The sequence below is a fragment of the Notolabrus celidotus genome, chromosome 9, assembly GCF_009762535.1.
Source record: "Notolabrus celidotus isolate fNotCel1 chromosome 9, fNotCel1.pri, whole genome shotgun sequence".
In the NCBI taxonomy this organism is placed as follows: Eukaryota; Metazoa; Chordata; class Actinopteri; order Labriformes; family Labridae; genus Notolabrus; species Notolabrus celidotus.
In genome coordinates this window covers 31,854,897-31,873,414 of record NC_048280.1, presented here as the reverse complement: position 1 = coordinate 31,873,414, position 18,518 = coordinate 31,854,897, and the positions used below count along the sequence as shown (strand labels likewise).

The 18,518-nt window shown below is 40.8% G+C and overlaps 1 protein-coding gene across 1 annotated transcript; it reads right to left on the bottom strand.

Annotated features, from left to right (window-relative positions):
- Positions 1 to 1,389: 1,389 nt before the first annotated feature.
- Positions 1,390 to 18,518, bottom strand: zgc:110329 (uncharacterized protein LOC550500 homolog). The gene is made up of 8 exons (XM_034693078.1): positions 18,205 to 18,518; positions 11,388 to 11,573; positions 9,012 to 9,086; positions 8,759 to 8,854; positions 7,904 to 8,020; positions 7,675 to 7,728; positions 5,773 to 5,889; positions 1,390 to 2,572 (listed from the first exon to the last, which is right to left on the bottom strand). Exons 1-8 carry the CDS (start codon positions 18,289 to 18,291, stop codon positions 2,237 to 2,239), a joined length of 1,068 nt encoding a protein of 355 aa, XP_034548969.1. The 5' UTR covers positions 18,292 to 18,518; the 3' UTR covers positions 1,390 to 2,236.

Genomic DNA, 18,518 nt, shown 5'->3' with positions numbered 1-18,518 from the left:
GGACAAACTTCCTTTAACAGGCAGAAACCTCCAACAGGACCAGACTCATGTGAGACACACATCTGCTCTGAGACTAAGTTGGAGAGATGGATAGAGGGAGATGAAGAGAGAGAGAGATGATAGTGATGAGACGGACAGTAGTAGTTGTAGCAACTCAAAACTGGCACGTCCACAGCAACGACTCAGAGGAACCTACGAGACAAGTGAGCACAGGGACTTGGGAAAGGTCTAACTTTAATGGGACAGGAAGACTAAAAGTAAGTGACAGGCAGAGAGAGGAGAGAGAGGGAAAGACAGGATCCCAGTGTCAGTCTAAGCCGATAGCAGCATAACTAAGAGCTGGTCCAAGCCGGAGCCAGCTCTGACTATAAGCTTTATCATAAAGGAAAGTTTGAAGTCTACTTTTTAAGTAGAAGTAGAAAGGGTGTCTGCCTCGCGGACCCTGACTGGTTCCAAAGGAGAGGGGCCCTGATAACTGAAGGCTCGACCTCCCATCCTAGAGCTCCTTGATTGCTACAAAAACTCCTAAATTGAGTAAAATTGTGAGCAATGTCTGGCTGATTGACAATGTGTTGCACAATATTTTGTACAGCTAACTTTATGTGATGCATAATGAATACATTATCAAATTGTGAAAATTATGAATGACAAAGACTTCAGCTGTATCTGCATCTAGACGCTTACACTTCTATTGTCTTACACTAAAAAAATAAAGACACAAAATATTATTAATAGTCTCATTGAAGTATCAGTTACAACTAGCATATACCTCTTTCCTTACTGTTTTAAATTGACTATTACATATCTAAATTTGGGCAAAATAATAACATCAAAAGCAAATTTGTGTCACTGATCAATTACCTAGATGTTACATACAAAAGGTTTTCTGCTCCCTGGTGGATTATCTGTGCACTGCATACATCTGTATGTAATGATCATTGTTTTTTAGGGGAAATAAAGGATCTCACTGAGAATGTAAAAGTCTCAACACTTGTGTAACAAATCAGATTCACTTATTCACTTACTAAGTTTCTTCTTCTGTGATCATATTTTAGAGTTTTTTGTTTTCAAGAGAAGTTTTTTGAAAACTTCTACATTGGGTTTTTAAAGTGGGACAAGCTATAGAGCCATTGATCCGCTCACATAGGTGACATGGTGCAGACAGCATCACTGATCTATGCAAAAATGCAGCAACGTGACATAAAATAATCTATCACACAAGTCTAGGATATCAGTAATGACATTTTGTAAATAACAAGGACTGCAAACAAGAAAACTGCACCTTAAGTCAAGCTTACTATAAACCCCAAATCTCCTGTTTCAGTTTGGATGTGACATCGATGGACACCTTCACTATATCGACAGGTACAGCAGAAACTCGGCACAAAACTCAGTACACAAATTCGGCTTTATTGACAGGGATAGTAGTGCTGATACAAGGCAGCAGCTAGGGGGAAGCTAAAAACAGTGCACAAGTTTAATACCAAAAAAGAAGAAAAACATTTTCGATGAGCTTTTCACGGGTTTGTAGTTTGATGATCCCTTTGCTTTATACATTAAAAGATGGAATAAAAAGTGAAGTTTAAAAATGGAAAAGACTAAAGCCCCCCTGATGAGAGCCTAACATGTAAACTTATTTTTTACCTTTATTTTTTATTTTCTTCATATGCAGTACAAAACATGCATCCCATGTTATTCACCAACTATCAGTCTTACACTGTACACTGATTGCACATAATCAAATTTTAAATTAAATTTAAAATCATAGAAAACAAAGTAATGCACTAGCTGTACACACCTGACACAGATGCTACACTCAAGACAAACGTGGCTAATCCTACTTCTCAGACACTTTAAACATCTCCAAGCTACCGTTACCTTAGACACCACATACTGTGCTCGGACTACTGGGCTATCTTCAAACAGCCTGAGGTATGCTTTAGCACATGAGACATATCTCATTTTGAAAGGCTAAAAATTAAATAAATTAAGTGTGATTCGATAAATGCTTGAATATCCACCGTTACAAACAAGACAAAGGATGTTTTTTTTTTAGAAGCCCAGTGTTGCACAGTTGTAAATTTGGCACAAAGTGCCGAAGAACTTTGATCTCTTTATTTGCCCGAATGTCTCTTGTTCCAATGACTGACACAAGCAACCATAATATAATGCACCACAACTCAACAATTGATTACAATGAAAAAAAAGGCAAAAAACCCAAAGGCAAAAAGAGCGCTCAGTGTTCCCTTTTCTGCTTCCGGACAATGTCTACCTCATCCAGCCCGGTCGTTGATCTAGACTGCTGCATCTCTCTGAGCTGAGCGTGCGTGCGGGTCGGCTGCTTTTTCAGCTTCTCTAGATGAGCGTCGATGGGGTCCAGGTCAGGCTCAGAGGCAGGTACTGGAAGGTAGCCACCATCCCTTGGCAAGCACATACACCAGCCCGCCCCTGCGAGGTCCAGCTCGCTGTAATTAACCTCAGACTTCTTCAGCTTGAAGTCCACCATGTCGGCCGACTGGCTCATGTCCACCAGGAGGTTCCAGAAGACGCAACTCAGAATGATGCCCAGCAGCTGCAGGGAGGTAATAAGACATGGACACATCTTTATTCTTTTTTATGCTGACACAGTTTACGTGAACTAAAATATTTTTTCTGAACTCTTAAAACTGAAACAAAGATACATTAGATAATCAGCCAAACAGTTTCTTCTCCAACTTGCTTACTGTAACACCAATCAACACGAGATTTACGAATTAAAACACAAATCTTTCTACATACAAACTACTGGCATGTTTTCCATCCCAAAAAGAACATTAATCAATGATCAGTCCAACACTCAAACTGCTAATAGCTGATCACATTGACTTTAATTCTCTTCATATCTTATTCCGTCCGTAGAAGACAGAATGAAATCATTTCTTTTAAACATGCTGAACATTTGATCTGAGTGTGGACTTCAGATGTTCATTTTAAGCAAAATACTGTAAACATGTAGGAGGTAACTAATCTTGGCCTGTTCACCAATTTGTGATTGCATGTAATTGATGAAATGCAACATTGAGCTGAGTTATGAATATTCTCGTTACTCTCAACATCAAAAAATATATATTCCATAACTGCTCCTCTCTGATGTTTATTTATAAAATATTTTTAAAAGTCCCATCTTATATGTTATATACTGTGAAAGACAACATTTGTGTGAATGGTTTGGTTCACCAATGACAAATGTTGTTTTCATTGTGTTTCAGATTTTAGAAATGTGTCTATAAGTGATGCAAACGGGGTCATACAAAATGAGTGCAAATATTCTAAAGGCTTTAAGGGTTTTGAAAAGAAAAGGAAGTGAGAGGAATCATGAGCCTATGTTGTTCTACCTTGTTTTATGAATCAATGTGGTTCAAGAATAAAAAAAAAACTAACTCTTGAAACAAATCCTGTTTCTCTGTTAATGTAAAGAAGCGTCTTGTTGCTGCAACTTTTATTCCAGTGCTTGACTATGGTGATCTTCTGTACATGCTCACCACTGCTCAGTGTCTTCACAAGATTGATGCAGCCTACCATGCTTCCTTGAGGTTCTTTACCATTTGTAAAGCTCTGACTCACCATTGTGAGTTGTACTCCCGGGTTGGTTGGCCGTCCCCGGCAACCCGTAGGTTGGTACATTGGTACGTTTTCATTTATAAGGCTATTCTTGGTCTGCTGCCACACTATCTCTGTGTCCGTATCACACAGAACAGTGCTGGACAGTACTCACTGTGTTCCCATGACTTTTTAATGCTTTCTGTCCCAAAAGCTGGTACAGAAACTGGGAAAAGAGCTTTTAGATATTCTGCACCCTCAGCCTGGAATTTATTGCAGAATGGCTTGAAACTCAAGGAGCTGGTGCCACTGAATGTTTTTAAATCTGAAATGAAAGACCTTGATGCTGAATCTTTAGAATGTCGTTGTTTTTAGTGTATCTGGTTACAGCTGCCTCCTAGGTAACGGCTCTTTCTGCGACAAACATGCCTGTAAAGTGTACTTTGGTTCTCTGTGTGTGCCAATGTCGGTGATTGTGTTTTTTGCTGCTGGCTGCCTTGGCCAGGTCTCCCTTGGAAAAGGGATCTTTGATCTCAATGAGACCAACCTGGTTAAATAAATGTTAAATAAAAAAATTGAATAACAGTGTAAAAACATTTCCTTTGAAGCCTCTGGTAACCCACATTTTTAAAAACGTTCTACCTTTGATATTTATAGTCATATGTTCACACTATTATATATATATATATATATATATATATATATATAAAATATCAGAGCTGAACTTGAATCCATTCTTGAAATATTATAAGTCAACTTCTTGATAACGTTCTGTCACTCTGTTAAAGTGGGCGGGTTAACTTTGATATTTATTATGACATAAATATCTAACCAATCATAAATGACACACTGAGTCACGCACACATGTTCAACAGAACTACTCTGTTCCAGCTCAGACCTTCTCCTGATGCAGAGATTTAGCAATTGTCTCAAATGACTCCACTTACTGATGAGTACAGATGGGCATTATGACCTTTTCTCCAAACCCAGCAGAAACAAAGCAACGTATTTTACACCATTCCTACCAACAGCAGCTTTAATTACACATTCAATTTGAATATTTTATATGAATTTTAGATATTCTATTCACATTTCCAGAGGCTTTAAACCAGGGGCGTCAAACTCATTTCAGTTCAGGGGCCACATACAGCCCAATTTGATCTGAACTTGGGACGGACTAGTAAAATCATAACTCAATAATAACCTCCCATAAATAATGACAACTCCAAATGTTTTCCTTTGTTTTAGTGCAACAAAGTACAAGTACATTCTGAAAATGTTCACATTACATGAACTTTCTTTTTAGAAAAACAGCTGTTGTGTTTTTCTCCATGATGAGTCTCATAGTGGTGGCAGAATATTATATTCTTTAAGCCCTGAAACCTGCTGCAAACACACCACACACACAGGTTTCCCCACTCACCTACGTTGTTCAGGTGTGCTCCATAAGCACTATGATTGTATGCGACCCCCAGAAAACAAATCTGATATAGCAGTTACTTTTGTTGAAAAATTGCAGTTTATGTCTTCTCTGTCATTTTTTTCATTTTGGGAAGTCATCCGCGGGCCGGATTGGAAACTCTGGTGGGCCGGTTTTGGTCCACGGGCCGTATGTTTGACACCCCTGCTTTAAACCAATTTATTGCCTCACAATATGACCTCTTTTCACAGCTCGGATCCATTTAAATATTCTCAGGCTGAATCATCACACAAGAAAATCTCTGCAAAGAATCAATTCCTTACACGATTCACTTCATGAACAATGGGCAAAAGTGAAAGCAATTCAAATGTGTAGAAAATCAAGATTAGGTCTGCAATGAAGTCAAACTTTGGCTTTTCTCCCCCCAAAAATATGGTGTGAAGGCTTTATTTAGAGAGCCTTTTTTTATCAGAAGAAACTTCTTGCATTCTGTAGAGGTATTTATTTAGGAGCATGGAATTGAAATGAACAAATGGTATTATGGTTTCTGTAATTACTTGTCTCTGTTGGGGAAGTGATCATTTATCTAAAGGCAGACTTGTGGACAAAGTTTCTAAAACTTGTTTCAGTGACTTTAAAACCTATGTGTTACATCACAACTCAGTCTTTTGGTAATCATGCAGAGGTCGGAACAGGAACAGTGGATTATGCATTAAAGCAAATTATGATTTCAATGTTTTTATTAAGATGAAGATTCAAATGTGAGTTCATACCTGAGGTAGCCCAATAGCGCAGCAGAGAGCAGTGGTTATTCCAATGTTGTCGCTCATCCAGAGGTTGACTGCGTGGATGCAGCCTCGCACGTGGATCAACTCGTGTAGGGTTTCACGCTGTGAACAGACAAAAGAAAAACATCAGAGCTTCATTTTTACACTCCAGGTATTTCTACTATTTCATTCAGACAATACAGCGAGCAGAGAGTGCCAGGAACACCTGCTTATCTACATTATTTGCATATTATGAGCAAAACACATTCTGTTAAATGAGAGGAGAAGGTATCTCTCAGTGAGCTCCTTCAAAAGATTCAATATTTTCATATTAACAGAGAGCGCGCCAATTAAACACTGGCTCATGCAGTAGATGTGGTGGAGCGAGGCGAGCGAGCGAGTGAGCCTCTTTGAAGTGTGAGTTGTTGTCACAGGATGATGAGTGATGCTGAGGAGTTTACACCGTCTTACAGGTGCTGAAGAAAAGAATAATAAATCCCTCCTAGAGCCTGGGAGGAGACTGTAGCAGTGTCTGACAGCTGGATGAGCTGCAAACAGTGGTTTGAAATAAACATGAGATACTTGAGCCCAAGAAAGATCATGTCACCATGTGTACTCTCACCCTGCAGCAGAGTAATCTTTAAGTCTGACATGTTATGCCTTTAAGTCTCTGAACACCACAGGCTCTGTGGGATCCATGGTGTACAGAGCTCATGTGGACCCAACTGTGTTTTAGATTATGAGGTGATGGCAGCTTATTGTAAGTTCACCCAATCAGGAATTTAACTCTTCTATCTTCCACAGGTCTGTCCAGCTTGGTTTCCTAGTTTTCACACTTTCATTCTTAAACCTCTGTCCCTGTTTAGCTTTGTATCACATTAATAATAATAAGTAATAACTGATAGGATTTGTATAGTGCTTTTCATGGTACTCAAAGTCGCTTTACAGAAAAAATAAAAATGAAGCAAATAAACAAAACAGAATAAAGACAGAGGTGGGGCGGGAGTAGAGATGTGTTGCTTTTTTGAACAGGAAGGTCTTGAGGTGGTTTTTAAATGATTGAAGAGAGTCAGAGTTGCGGATGTGTGGAGGGAGAGAGTTCCAGACAGTCGGGGCAACAATGGCAAAGGCTCTGTCCCCAAAGTCACGGTCCTTGGACTTGGAGACAGGAGATTGGCATCTGATGATCTGAGGCGGCGAGATGGGGAGTGGCGTTTGAGGAGGTCGGACAGGTATGAGGGGGCGAGGGTTATTAAGGGATGAGCAGGATCTTGAAGTGGACTCGGTGCTGTATGGGGAGTCAGTGGAGGTGCTGAAGGATGGGTGTGATGTGAGCAGAGGAGGAGAGAGAGGATCTGAGATGGAAGAAGGATGTTTTGGTGACGTTTCTGATGTGTGGTTTGAAGGAGAGAGTGAGGTCGAGGATGATGCCAAGGTTACGGACTACTGGGGAGAGTGTGACTGTGTGGTTGTCGATGCTCAGTGAGAAGTCCTGGGTGGAGGGGAGGAGGGATTTTGAGCCAATGAAAATGAGTTGCAGTTAAGTTTGAGGAAGTTGTTGCTCATCCAGCTTTTTTCAGTCAGTCAGTGAGGCAGTTTGTGAGGATGGAAGGAGTGATGGTTTTTGTGGAGATGTAGGGCTGGGTATCATCATTACCAACCATGTCTGAATCCTTGAGAACTGCGGATACTTCTTGAAGTGTTTGCCTTAGGTTTAGGGATGTTAGCAATTAATCGAGTATCGAAGCACTGTGTTTCATTTATCAACACAGGACAATCCATGCAGGTCATGTTGTGATCTACATGCAGAGGTTACGGTCCGAATTATTGTGAAAATAAATAAAAATAAAAAGTCAGAGGCAGAAAAAAATCTGTTTAACAAGAACAACTAGTTACTTTTATCCTTACCTGCTGACTCAGAGTGTTGTAGCCACATAGAGTGTTGATGACCTCTCCCACCTCCTGAATCAAGAGTAGGACAGACAGAGTCAACATTTTCATCTTAGCTTACATGACAAGAAACAAAAAAACATGGGGAACGTGAGGTTGAGAGTGTAGGGACTGGTCCTGCACACATCACGGTGTTGGTCTTTGGCATTTCTTCATCCCGAAAAACTCTGGAATACAGGTAACTCACCTTACGATGAACACAACAGGTATAAGGAACCCCACAGGCCAGTGGACCCGTACCATTGCAGAAATGATACTGGTTAACACCCCAGTCCTTAAAATCGTCCCCTCCACAGCATGAAAACTGAAAAAGAGAACAGTTTGATACAAAATAATTAGGAAACAAGCACGCTTAACCAATTCTCATCTTCAAAATGAGTTCAAACTCTTTCAAATCTCCAGAACATCACAACCCAATAAGTTAAGTTACATGCATGGGGCTCTCCCAAAACCCATCCAGAAAACGTATTATCCTTTAGTGACACGACCCCTGAGGGTAGAGCATTTCTAGTTTTGATTTGATGAGTCACAGACAGCGTATGGAAATTTTCAAGAATACCCACTTGTGGCATTTTCATTATTTTCTGAATAGATTCATTATTTGCCGGCTGTCACGAATGAATCATTGACAAGGTTTTTTTCCCTGCAAAGATTGAAAGCATATTGTCTGAACTGCACCACACAAGCTTGTCCTTCTCTCCTGGATGAACAGAAATGTGGTTTAATGATGTTCCAGCATGCATTTCAGTGCATCTGAAAGGCATAGTGCTCACACTTTGTGAATTCACCTACGTGGGCACACCTTCCTATCTGAATGATGTATGTTATCAATAAAGCAGGACCCTCTGATCCCTAAAAAGAGCAAGAGACCTGGATGCAATGTTGTTCACACAATGTAGATATGGAGTGTGAAGCTAGCAATGAGGTGCACTACCTGTCGCAGGATGTGCGATAAAGCCCTCCATCTGAAATTAAGTACACTGAGTATTCTAAAAAAAGTCACATTCCCTTCCATTCGTTTCTATTGACGACGTTATTCTACCTTTTGTTGCACATAGTCCAGGATGTTCTTGAAGTCCAGATCGTCGTAGTAGTGTTTGATTCCTTCTCTTATGCTGCTCTGGAACAAGGCGGATGTCTAGTAAAAGAGAGGGAGGCAGAAAGCAGAGGAAAGCAGGTCACAAAGATGATTTTTAGACAGACATATAGGTGAAGAAGTGAAGTGGCGTCCTCACTGTGGCTTACCAGCAAAGTAGAGTGATGAAGAGGATGAATGATCATGTAATAGGATTTACCTTCTTTTCAAAGATGAGAGCCGTGGTGAGAGCAATCGCCTGGAGGAGTAGCAGCACGCAGAGAACACAGAGGAACTGTGGAGGGAGGAGAACAGGTTTATAGAGCTGTCTGTTAATGACTGAAGGCAAAACATTGATGCAGCAACTATCAGAATAAGAGTCGCATTACAATGAAATATAAACTATGACATACACATTTCATGACCAACAAATATGTAACGGGGCTGTTATTGTCGGTAAGACTACTTAGAAAACAATCATGGAAGAGTGAAGAACCTCGAATCCTGGATAAGTCTGCTCCAGAATAAACAGTAGAACAGTAGAACTGAATAATTCAGGATTTAAAGGTGACATATTATGCTCTTTTTTATCAATATATATTGTTCTAAGAGGTCCCCAAAACATGTCTTTAAAGTTTATTGCTCAAAAAAACACTTTGAAATCAGATTTTGGCATGCCTGAAAAACCCTCTTCTTCAGCCCTGCTCAGAACGGTCTGTTTTTCACGCCCCCTCAGGAAGTGGATGTGCCCTCAGCTGTCCAGCACGTTGATCTAATGTTTACATGTTGGCTGCTCACAGATAGCATTACTTCAACCGTCTGAATCGGATCCAGAATCTGATCCTGACGGAGAGGCGCCTGCAGCAGGACCTTTCTGAACCATTGGTCACAGATTTAGTGTTTCTTGTTGTTTTATTTGTCAGTATGTCGACGTGTGTCTTGGTACACAGCTACGAACATGTAGCTATGTGGCTATGCTAACTAGCGCTAGCACTTTTTCATGAAAAATAAAAATCCTCCACTTGATCTTCAAATCTGCAGACGTGGGGAGTAAAACCGACCTTTGTGTTTATTAAGACAGCCTACAACTAGCATGCCTCCCTCCTAAGCTCCTTGTTAGCACACATGTGTGCAGGGAATGAAAAACAGAGGAGTGGTTGAGTTGTATTTTATACAGTCTATGGGCTGAACAAGCTCCGAGCTCTGACTTCCCTTACAGACCGGATGGCGTTGTGACGTATGAAAAACACTGAAAACTGAAACGGCTCGTTTCAGCACACATTTACAGAAAGGTGGAAAAATCAGAACAGGGGCAGAATGGATTTTTTTCATTTTCAGGGGGTTTGTAGACATGCCAGGGACACATATTTCAGGTAGAGAACCATTAAAAAGTCCATTTTGCATGATATGTCACCTTTGAGATTTTAACTTCATAGTTTTGAACCAGAACCTCTAGAATTCAAATAAGTATCCTGTGAAAAACAAAGTTTGTTCATTTTAGCATATTAGACCTGTTAATTTAGTGTGTCATTCAAAAACTAAATCAATGTGTTTGAACTTGAACTCCTTTGTAAAGAATATTTAGACAGCTTAGTACGCATCATCTTAAAGCCCTTTTTTATAAACACATAAAATATACTGTAGTTAAAATGTGCAGCAATTTGTAAAGACATTTTCTTGGTTTGTGTTTTATCTCTTAGCAGCTTAGATTAAGTGCTGTAAAATCGTATGTGATCCACATCTCTTCCATAAATTCTACTTAATTCTTATATTTATATTTTTATAAATGTATTTCCTGTTTATTAAAGCTATTAGGTAGTTACTTATTCCACTTCCTTAATTCTTATCAGGGTGACTTTGGATAAAAGAACACCTCTCATTAAAATGCAGCCAACATCAACTTCACAACCCCAACACGGTAGGTCTCAGCAGATGTGTGTCTAACATGAGTCTGGTCCTGCTGGAGGTTTCTGCCTGTTAAAGGAAGTTTGTCCTTGCCACTGTAACTTGCTAAATGCTGCAAAGTGCTCTGCTCATAGTGGATTAAGATGAGATCAGACTGAGTCCTGTCTGTAAGATGGGACTGGATCTTATCCTGTCATGATGTTGGGTCTTAGTTAATCATAGAACATAGAGTACGGTCTAGACCTGCCCTGTTTGGAAAAGAGTCTTCAGATAACATTTGTTGTTATCATAAAATAAATGAGAGTGTACAGTTTTCTGTTATGAAATCACTCGCAAGTACGGGTGTCCCGATCTCGATCTCAACTATTAGATCAGGCTGATCTGGGTATTTTTTAAATTGATTGGTGATCAGCAGTTGATCCAATAATCTGACCTGATCTTTTCACATTAGCTGTCACTGAGCACAATTTGCAGCTGAATGCAAATGCACAACTGTCCTGAGTTCGCCTAACTGTGTATCCTTTATGATAAAAGAAAACACAGGACTGATTTGGAACTAAATCCATGGCCTTAAATACACACTTAAGAACACACTCGTGCACACCCAGCCAGATTACAGCAACAACAACGGCTTTCATTCAACATTTCCCTTCAGGAAAAGAACATGCACACAGGGGTCTGTATATCCTACCATGTGAAGCAGCGTCTTGTTGTCCCTTAGCGATCCAACCATGCCCACCACCGACACCGTAAACATCACCAGGCCCAGCAGGATCAGAACCACAGCAGGAGCTAGAAAAAGGCCCTCCAGGGTTCTATTCTTCTGCCTCTCCACTTCAGCGTAGACCCCCACACATAGTACACAGAGGCCCATTAGCTAGAAAGAGAGGGAAGAAACGAGGGGTTATCAGTGTGTCCTGTTATGAAGACTGTTGAGATGTATTACATATTAAGAGGAAGTATCTGAGACTTTGGACTCCCAAAAATTCTAAACTATAGTTAGCTGTTTGCGTTGTCACAGGTGGGAGTATAATGAGCTAGATTAGCTTTTAACTGTGATTCAACAGGCTGCTAATAGCTTTCTTTGCTTTTCAATGCAGCACATTTTCTGACTAACATCTTATTTTTAATCCTTCATGATTGCAGGTAAGAAGATTTAGCCTACATGTTGCCACTGTGTTAAATAACACACAGGAATAGGACATGAAACGTACTTTATTAATCCTGGTGGGGAAAATCAATTTTTTTGAGGTTTTTCGTTCATGCTACACGCACAGTTTTTTTGGTACATACAATCATGCACACACGCAGTGGACATGCACTTTGGGAGAGATGTCAGAGTGAGGATGCTGCCGTCAACCAGCGCACCCCAAGCAGTTGGGGGTTCGGTGCCCCTTGCTCAAGGGCACCTCGGCAGTGCCCAGGCAAGTGAACCAGCACCTCTCCAGCCACCAGTCCACTTGCCAAACTTCGTCTATAGTGGGACTCGAGCCGGCGACCCTTCGGTTCCAAAGCAAAAGTATCACATAGATTATCCTAATATTAATATATAACAACATATAATAATTGGGGTGATATATTTTCAGCTGACTGAGCCTCAGATGTGTGACTTTACATTTTTTATTTAGTTATTATTTATCAAAATCTTGAGAAACTTGACTTGTCCCTGCTCTCACAGACTTGAGACTCGACTTAGACGAGCAAAAGATGCATACCAAACAAAAGCTTGTGTCTCAGGAGGTAACATTAAAGATATCTGCCTGTTTTGCTTAATTAATAACATAGGGATCGAAGAGGACCATCAGAGGAGACGTAGAGCCTTATCAGAGGCAGAATCATCCTGCTTATCAAATTAAGTCAGCCATGATACGATTTGACCTTGAATGAATGAAAAAGTTCCTCTAATGAGACACCAGAGTCTGACGTGTAAACAAGAGGCATGGCAGAGGTCCCAGAGGTTACTGTTCTGTTAACTCTGGGTCTCGTTGAGCAACAAACTCGAGTCAGCTCAGGCGACCGATGACAGGTGGACAGAGCACACCATCCACAGTCCAGGACTTGTTTCCAGTGAGCTCTGCAGGTTTCAACACAGACTCGTAAAGCTGAACTTATCTCTCTCCAGTTACTCTGACAGGTCCTTCGCTTGAACCAGTGCTTCACCAGTTGCAGTTTGGGACTACTCCAACGCCTGTCACATCATCTCTTCAGTATGAACCTCATCCACCTCAGACCCATCACCAACCTGAGGGATTCAACACAAGACAGAACCTACAGAGACCTAAACCTGCTGTCATTCATCTCCTCAGGAAAGATCCTGGAGTTGAGTTTGCAAGATTGAAGATGACTCAGAGTCAAAAACGTCAGATCTTCATGGACCATCTGACACTCCATGAAGCCACCCTGCAGTGACACCATGGCAGCTCTGTTAGAGGAATGTGTTCAGCCTCATCAGATCGCTCTCCAGAAAAAAGACAGAAGTGGAGATGTGGATCCAGTCTGATCAGTGTCACAGGAGTGCTTCAAGCATGCAGAGAATCCTGATTGTCCCACACAGTGATAAGCACCCTGGTAATTATCTATGGCACAACATGGTAGAAAAGCATGTGACGGTAATACACAAGAGGTAACTTGCAGATCACTGTAGCTTCAGTAAAGCAGACCCACCTCAGTGTTACCTTTATCACAAAGTTATATAAAGCCTTACACAGGACTTCCACCAGATCCGTCTCCGGTCCACTGCGGTCCTGCGCAGGACCACCGGACAGCTGGAGTCATGTGACCAAGGTTTTCCCGTGGCAATCACTGAATCAAGGATTCTCCTCCTCTCTTTATCCATGTTGTCTTTCTGGTCCTCTGAAAACCTCTGACCTGCTGACTCCAGGCCTGGCTCTGCTCACCATGACGGTTTGTTGTAGTTAAGTGAAATACGATCTGGTGATGACACAGAGTGTTTTATTCTGAAAATTAACTGGATGTTTTCATTTTGTTTTGGTGCCTGACTTCCTGTCCCGCTCCATCTGCTTTGTGCAAATTGACACATCGTGCTCCGACATCCGGCAAAAGTAGAAGCCTGCCGTATCAGAGACCGAGGCGCAGTGTAACAGAGCGGATCCAGTGGAAGTTAACACATTGACTAGAATAGAAACCTATCAGATCTGGTGCAGTGATGGATCAGAGACGGACCGGACACAGATCTGGTGGAATTTGGCTGTTACACCAGTCAACACTGGTCTAAGAGACATCCTAAGGTAAGCATGCTGTGACCACTGACCAGTCATGTACCTCACCATCACAAGGGGGGGGGGGGGGGGGGGGGGGGGAGTGTTTGATGAATACAGAACCTGTGTGAAACAGAGAGAGCAGCCAAAATGTAACACCTGAAAAGTGCTAATGCTGCCACATCAACCAAGGATCACTGGATGTCAATGAGTAATAAAAATGATCTCACAATAACTGCACAGCATACTGTGAAACTGATTGGACTCTGCTCTCTTTTGCTTTAACAGTTTGACATAGATACAGTAGACAGAAGTTCCAGAGTAATGAGATAATGCAAAGAAACTGATAATGATCGGCAGAGACAGTGAAGAAGGTGACATCAACAGCAACACTAATGCCATCTGAGGACACGCTGGTCATTGCGCACAGTTTACAGGGCTCTATGTCTACGTCAGGCAGTGACAGTAATTTTGAGAATGTGTTGATAAAACGCTGTGAACTGGTGGAACACATCGCGCATCCAGCGAAGCACAGCTTTGGCGAGGACAAGTGGAACATCCACAGCCTCTGATCCAAGACAGTTCCACACTGCACAGAAACACAGACGCACTCAGAGATACACATCATCAGCAAAGAAGCACTCCAGCCATGCTGACCGATGCAGAATTTAAAGAAAAATCAAGAAGCTTGAGCCACTCCTGGAACACTGCGGGTAAGCTACTTAAAAAATATCACAAAAGCTGAATCTGAAGCAACAAATGTGAGGCTCATCTTTTCAATGGTCTGTCTGTGTCAGGAATTCATCTTTATTCAAATGTAAATGTGATTGATTATTTCATAGAATCACTGCCAGAGTGCAACAGAGTTCAAATGACACTCTCAGACAAGCCAAGACAGAGACTACACAGACACAATGTGAAGGAGAGGATCATCTGCAAGACCCGGGCCAGGAGAGGCCAGCTGCAGTACCAATGCTCGCCTATCTCTATTTATGGGCACTACGCTCAGGGGGTGATGGGGCAATGCAAGAAATACAGAGACGTGCTGTTGGAGCTTTACTTCATAAGCTTCAAACATGCCCTGCTGTTCCCTGCCAGTCTCTCATAATAACAGAGGACAGAGGTAGGAGGAGATTATCCTGTTACAGGATCTAAAGACCTCATAACATCCATCCATACTGAGGATACCTGACTGGCTCACTAATCAGCAGGGCACACCACTAGCAGTGTCAACATGATAGTTGATGTTATGACAGTGTGAGCCCTTGAACGCGCATCACCAAGGCTAGCCAACTTTAAGTTAAACCAACAGCCTATGTTTGCTGATGTTTTTCTTGGAGGGCAAATCAACGTTGTAAGTTAGCCATCCTAGCATGTGCTACGTTTTGCAGCAAAAAAATTACCCAGAAACACTCTGGGCACAATTGTGTTTCCATCCGCCACCGTGGTAATGAGTTAGATGACGCCTCACAGTCTGCTCCCCTCATTGGTTACTGGGGGTATTCTGCAAGAGGTGGTCCGATCTGGAACCACAAATATCAAACATGTTTGATATTTACTATCTCAGGTCAGAGAGGCTCTGACGCGGTCAAGAGCAGTAAAATGATACATAATAATACAAATATATTAACCTGTTCATTGTTATGTTTATGTTGTGTTTTTGAACCTCAAACCTCTGAATGTGATCAAGAGGAAGATGGACAGTCACAAACCATCAAACAAAGCGGAGCTGCTTGAACTTTTGGGCCAGGAGAGGCAAAAAGTCACCAAACTACAATGTGAAAGACTGGAGGAGAACATGCCAAGACATATGATTGAAAGTCAGAGTTATTCCACCAAATATTTTTACCCCTAAATGATGGAATGAATTGGTCAACTCCATTCGATCTGCAGAGTCCCTCTCTACTTTCAAAAGACAGCTAAAGACCCAGCTCTTTAAGAAGCACTATGCACTTAGCTAGGCTGTTCTCCACTGTTGTCCCCAGTGGCAGATCATGTCTTCCACCTACAGTTGACTTGCACTGTCCTGCTCTACTCTGGGAATCTGTGTTCTGTGCATTGCCTTTAAACTGCTTGTCAGTACCTGCGCCCAAATGGACTTGAAGCACTTTGTTACTCTTACTGATCTTGTTTCCTCTTGTCTATTTCTTTACTTGTGTTGTTCTTATTCTCGTATGTACGTCGCTAGCGTCTGCTAAATGACATTGTAACATTGTAACATTGTAACATTGTAACATTGTAAATATTGATTTCTGAACTCCTCCTAAGTTAAAACATTAGTATTGTGTTGTTTAAAATTGAATATGAACTTGTTTTCTTGCGCTACTTGCGATCTGAAAACATGGCATCTTTTGCTATTTCGACCTTTTTGTCATTTTCTGTAAATGCTTTTAATGACTATATATTTATTTGGAATTAGGGAGAAATATTGTCAGTACTTTATAGAATAAAACAAGAATGTTCATTTTACTCAAACACATATATATGTATAGTAAAATCAGAGAAACTGGTAATTCTACAGCAGTCTCTTCATTTTTTTCCCAGAGCTGTATATCAAGGGTTGACTTTTTTGTGTTTACTAAATTTAAGATTTAAACAGCAATGACTGAAACAGAGCCTAGATGGTTACCTTGGGATTAAAGTAGCAGTAGTTAAACACAATTTAAACCAAATAACATAATTAGATCTTTTTTTTAACTACTACAGTGGCCAGTGACAAGACAACTATGCTTATTTGCATGGGACATAACTATTTTAATGTCTTTCCAGCTCAAACTGTTCAACCCAAAGGTTTAAAGTTGTCATCAATAACACAAAGAGAAGTGGTGCGCAGTTTAACTTAAAGCTGCTGTTTGTAGTCACAGAGTAAACATCTGTCCAGAGAGAGAGGGACTTCGAATGTCAACACTATCCCTCCCAACCAGATTTCCTCCTAGCCCCCCAACACAGATCGGCGTGTGCAGTCATTATAGTGACGGACTCATAACCAATCGGAGGACGTAGTAGGGGCCGCCCCTTAACTAATCAGGGCAGAGGATTGGAGATTAGCTATGATTGGTCCGTCATGACGGGAACAAGGGGAATAATAACATTGCTTGATACAAAGACTTTGGAAAACACAGAGATTTTGCAATAGTCTCAAATTACTCCACTTACTGATGAGTACTGATTGGTATTATGACCTTTTCTCCAAACCCAGCAGAAAAAAAGAAATGTTTTGACACCATTCCTACCAAAAACAGCTGTAAACTTAACTGCATTGATATATCATGCTTAGCTTATTTATACTTTCACCCTTTACTCAACATTTGGACATGCCAGGACCTCATTTAAAACAAAGTAAGATGTTGGAGGTTTTTTTTGTTATCAAGAAACATTTCCTTTTTACTCATTTAGGATTATTTGACATGTCTGATCTGTGGGCATCAACCCTATTCTACAGACAATAATCAATATTTAAATCACAGAAGCTTTTTGAGTCCTTTCATTAATTGTAATGAACATAAACAAGTCGAATGACCAACAAACGCTTTACTGTCGGCGACAGAATCCAGCACACTGCTGCCCCTTTAACTGGCTCCAACGCCCTGCACCACCGTGCTGTTTGTGATCCAGTAATCGATATCTGGTCTTCAATTAAAACATGGATGCACAAATATCTCAGTGTCGTATTATTACATCACCTGCAGCATCTGCATGAACAGTAGTTTTGCATGTAGGATTTAAAATGATGCTTGCTGTCTAAAGGGTCGCACGCTAACCATCCACCAGCTAGCTTGATCTGAGCCAAACCCCATTAGAAAACATGACAATTTATTAGCTTATTAAATTGCACTGCTATACCACACATATAAGGTAAAATCACGATATTTTAGGAATATTTGACAATCATTTCAGTTTTCGGTTAAATATTAAACTGTTCTACAAAGCACATTATAATAATTTAAATAAGCTCTCTTTTTCCAAGCAGCAGACTGCGAGCTGAGATTTTGCTAAAGCTACATGACAATCTTGTTTTGAAATCAAAATGTGAAATAAAGGAGTCATTGTTGTTGTTCTGTGTTTCAGCCGAATACATAAGCAGATCGTATAGTTTCGAAATATGTCTATTTCTAACTTCTGAAATGAGAATATAACCCTGTAATAAATGAAACATTAAAACACCTATATTTCTAAATGATCCCTGATTACAAGCATCCCTGTTGGTCGCGTCCACTACCATTAGCAGTCAGTGATACAGCTCGAATGAATCAGCCGTGTCTCATAGTTTACTGATGTCCAGAAACTTACCGAGAAGAGCATAGAGTATATATTTAAGGTGAATTTGATGAAGTAGTAGAAGTAGTTGGTTTTCCTCAGTTCAGAGTAGGGCGGCATGGCTGCTTGTATGCGTAAAGCTACAACAGGCACGCTAGCTTGGTTTACTTTAGTTCATCCGATATGGGAATACTATTATTCACAATAAATAACTGTTAATAAATAATAAAAAATATCTTTCAATGGAGCTAACTGAATTTTAGATGGGTAGCAGCCCTCATTTCTAACATACTATGCTACCGACACTAGACCACTTCCGTGCGGCCGGCTGGTCCACGCTTTGTTTT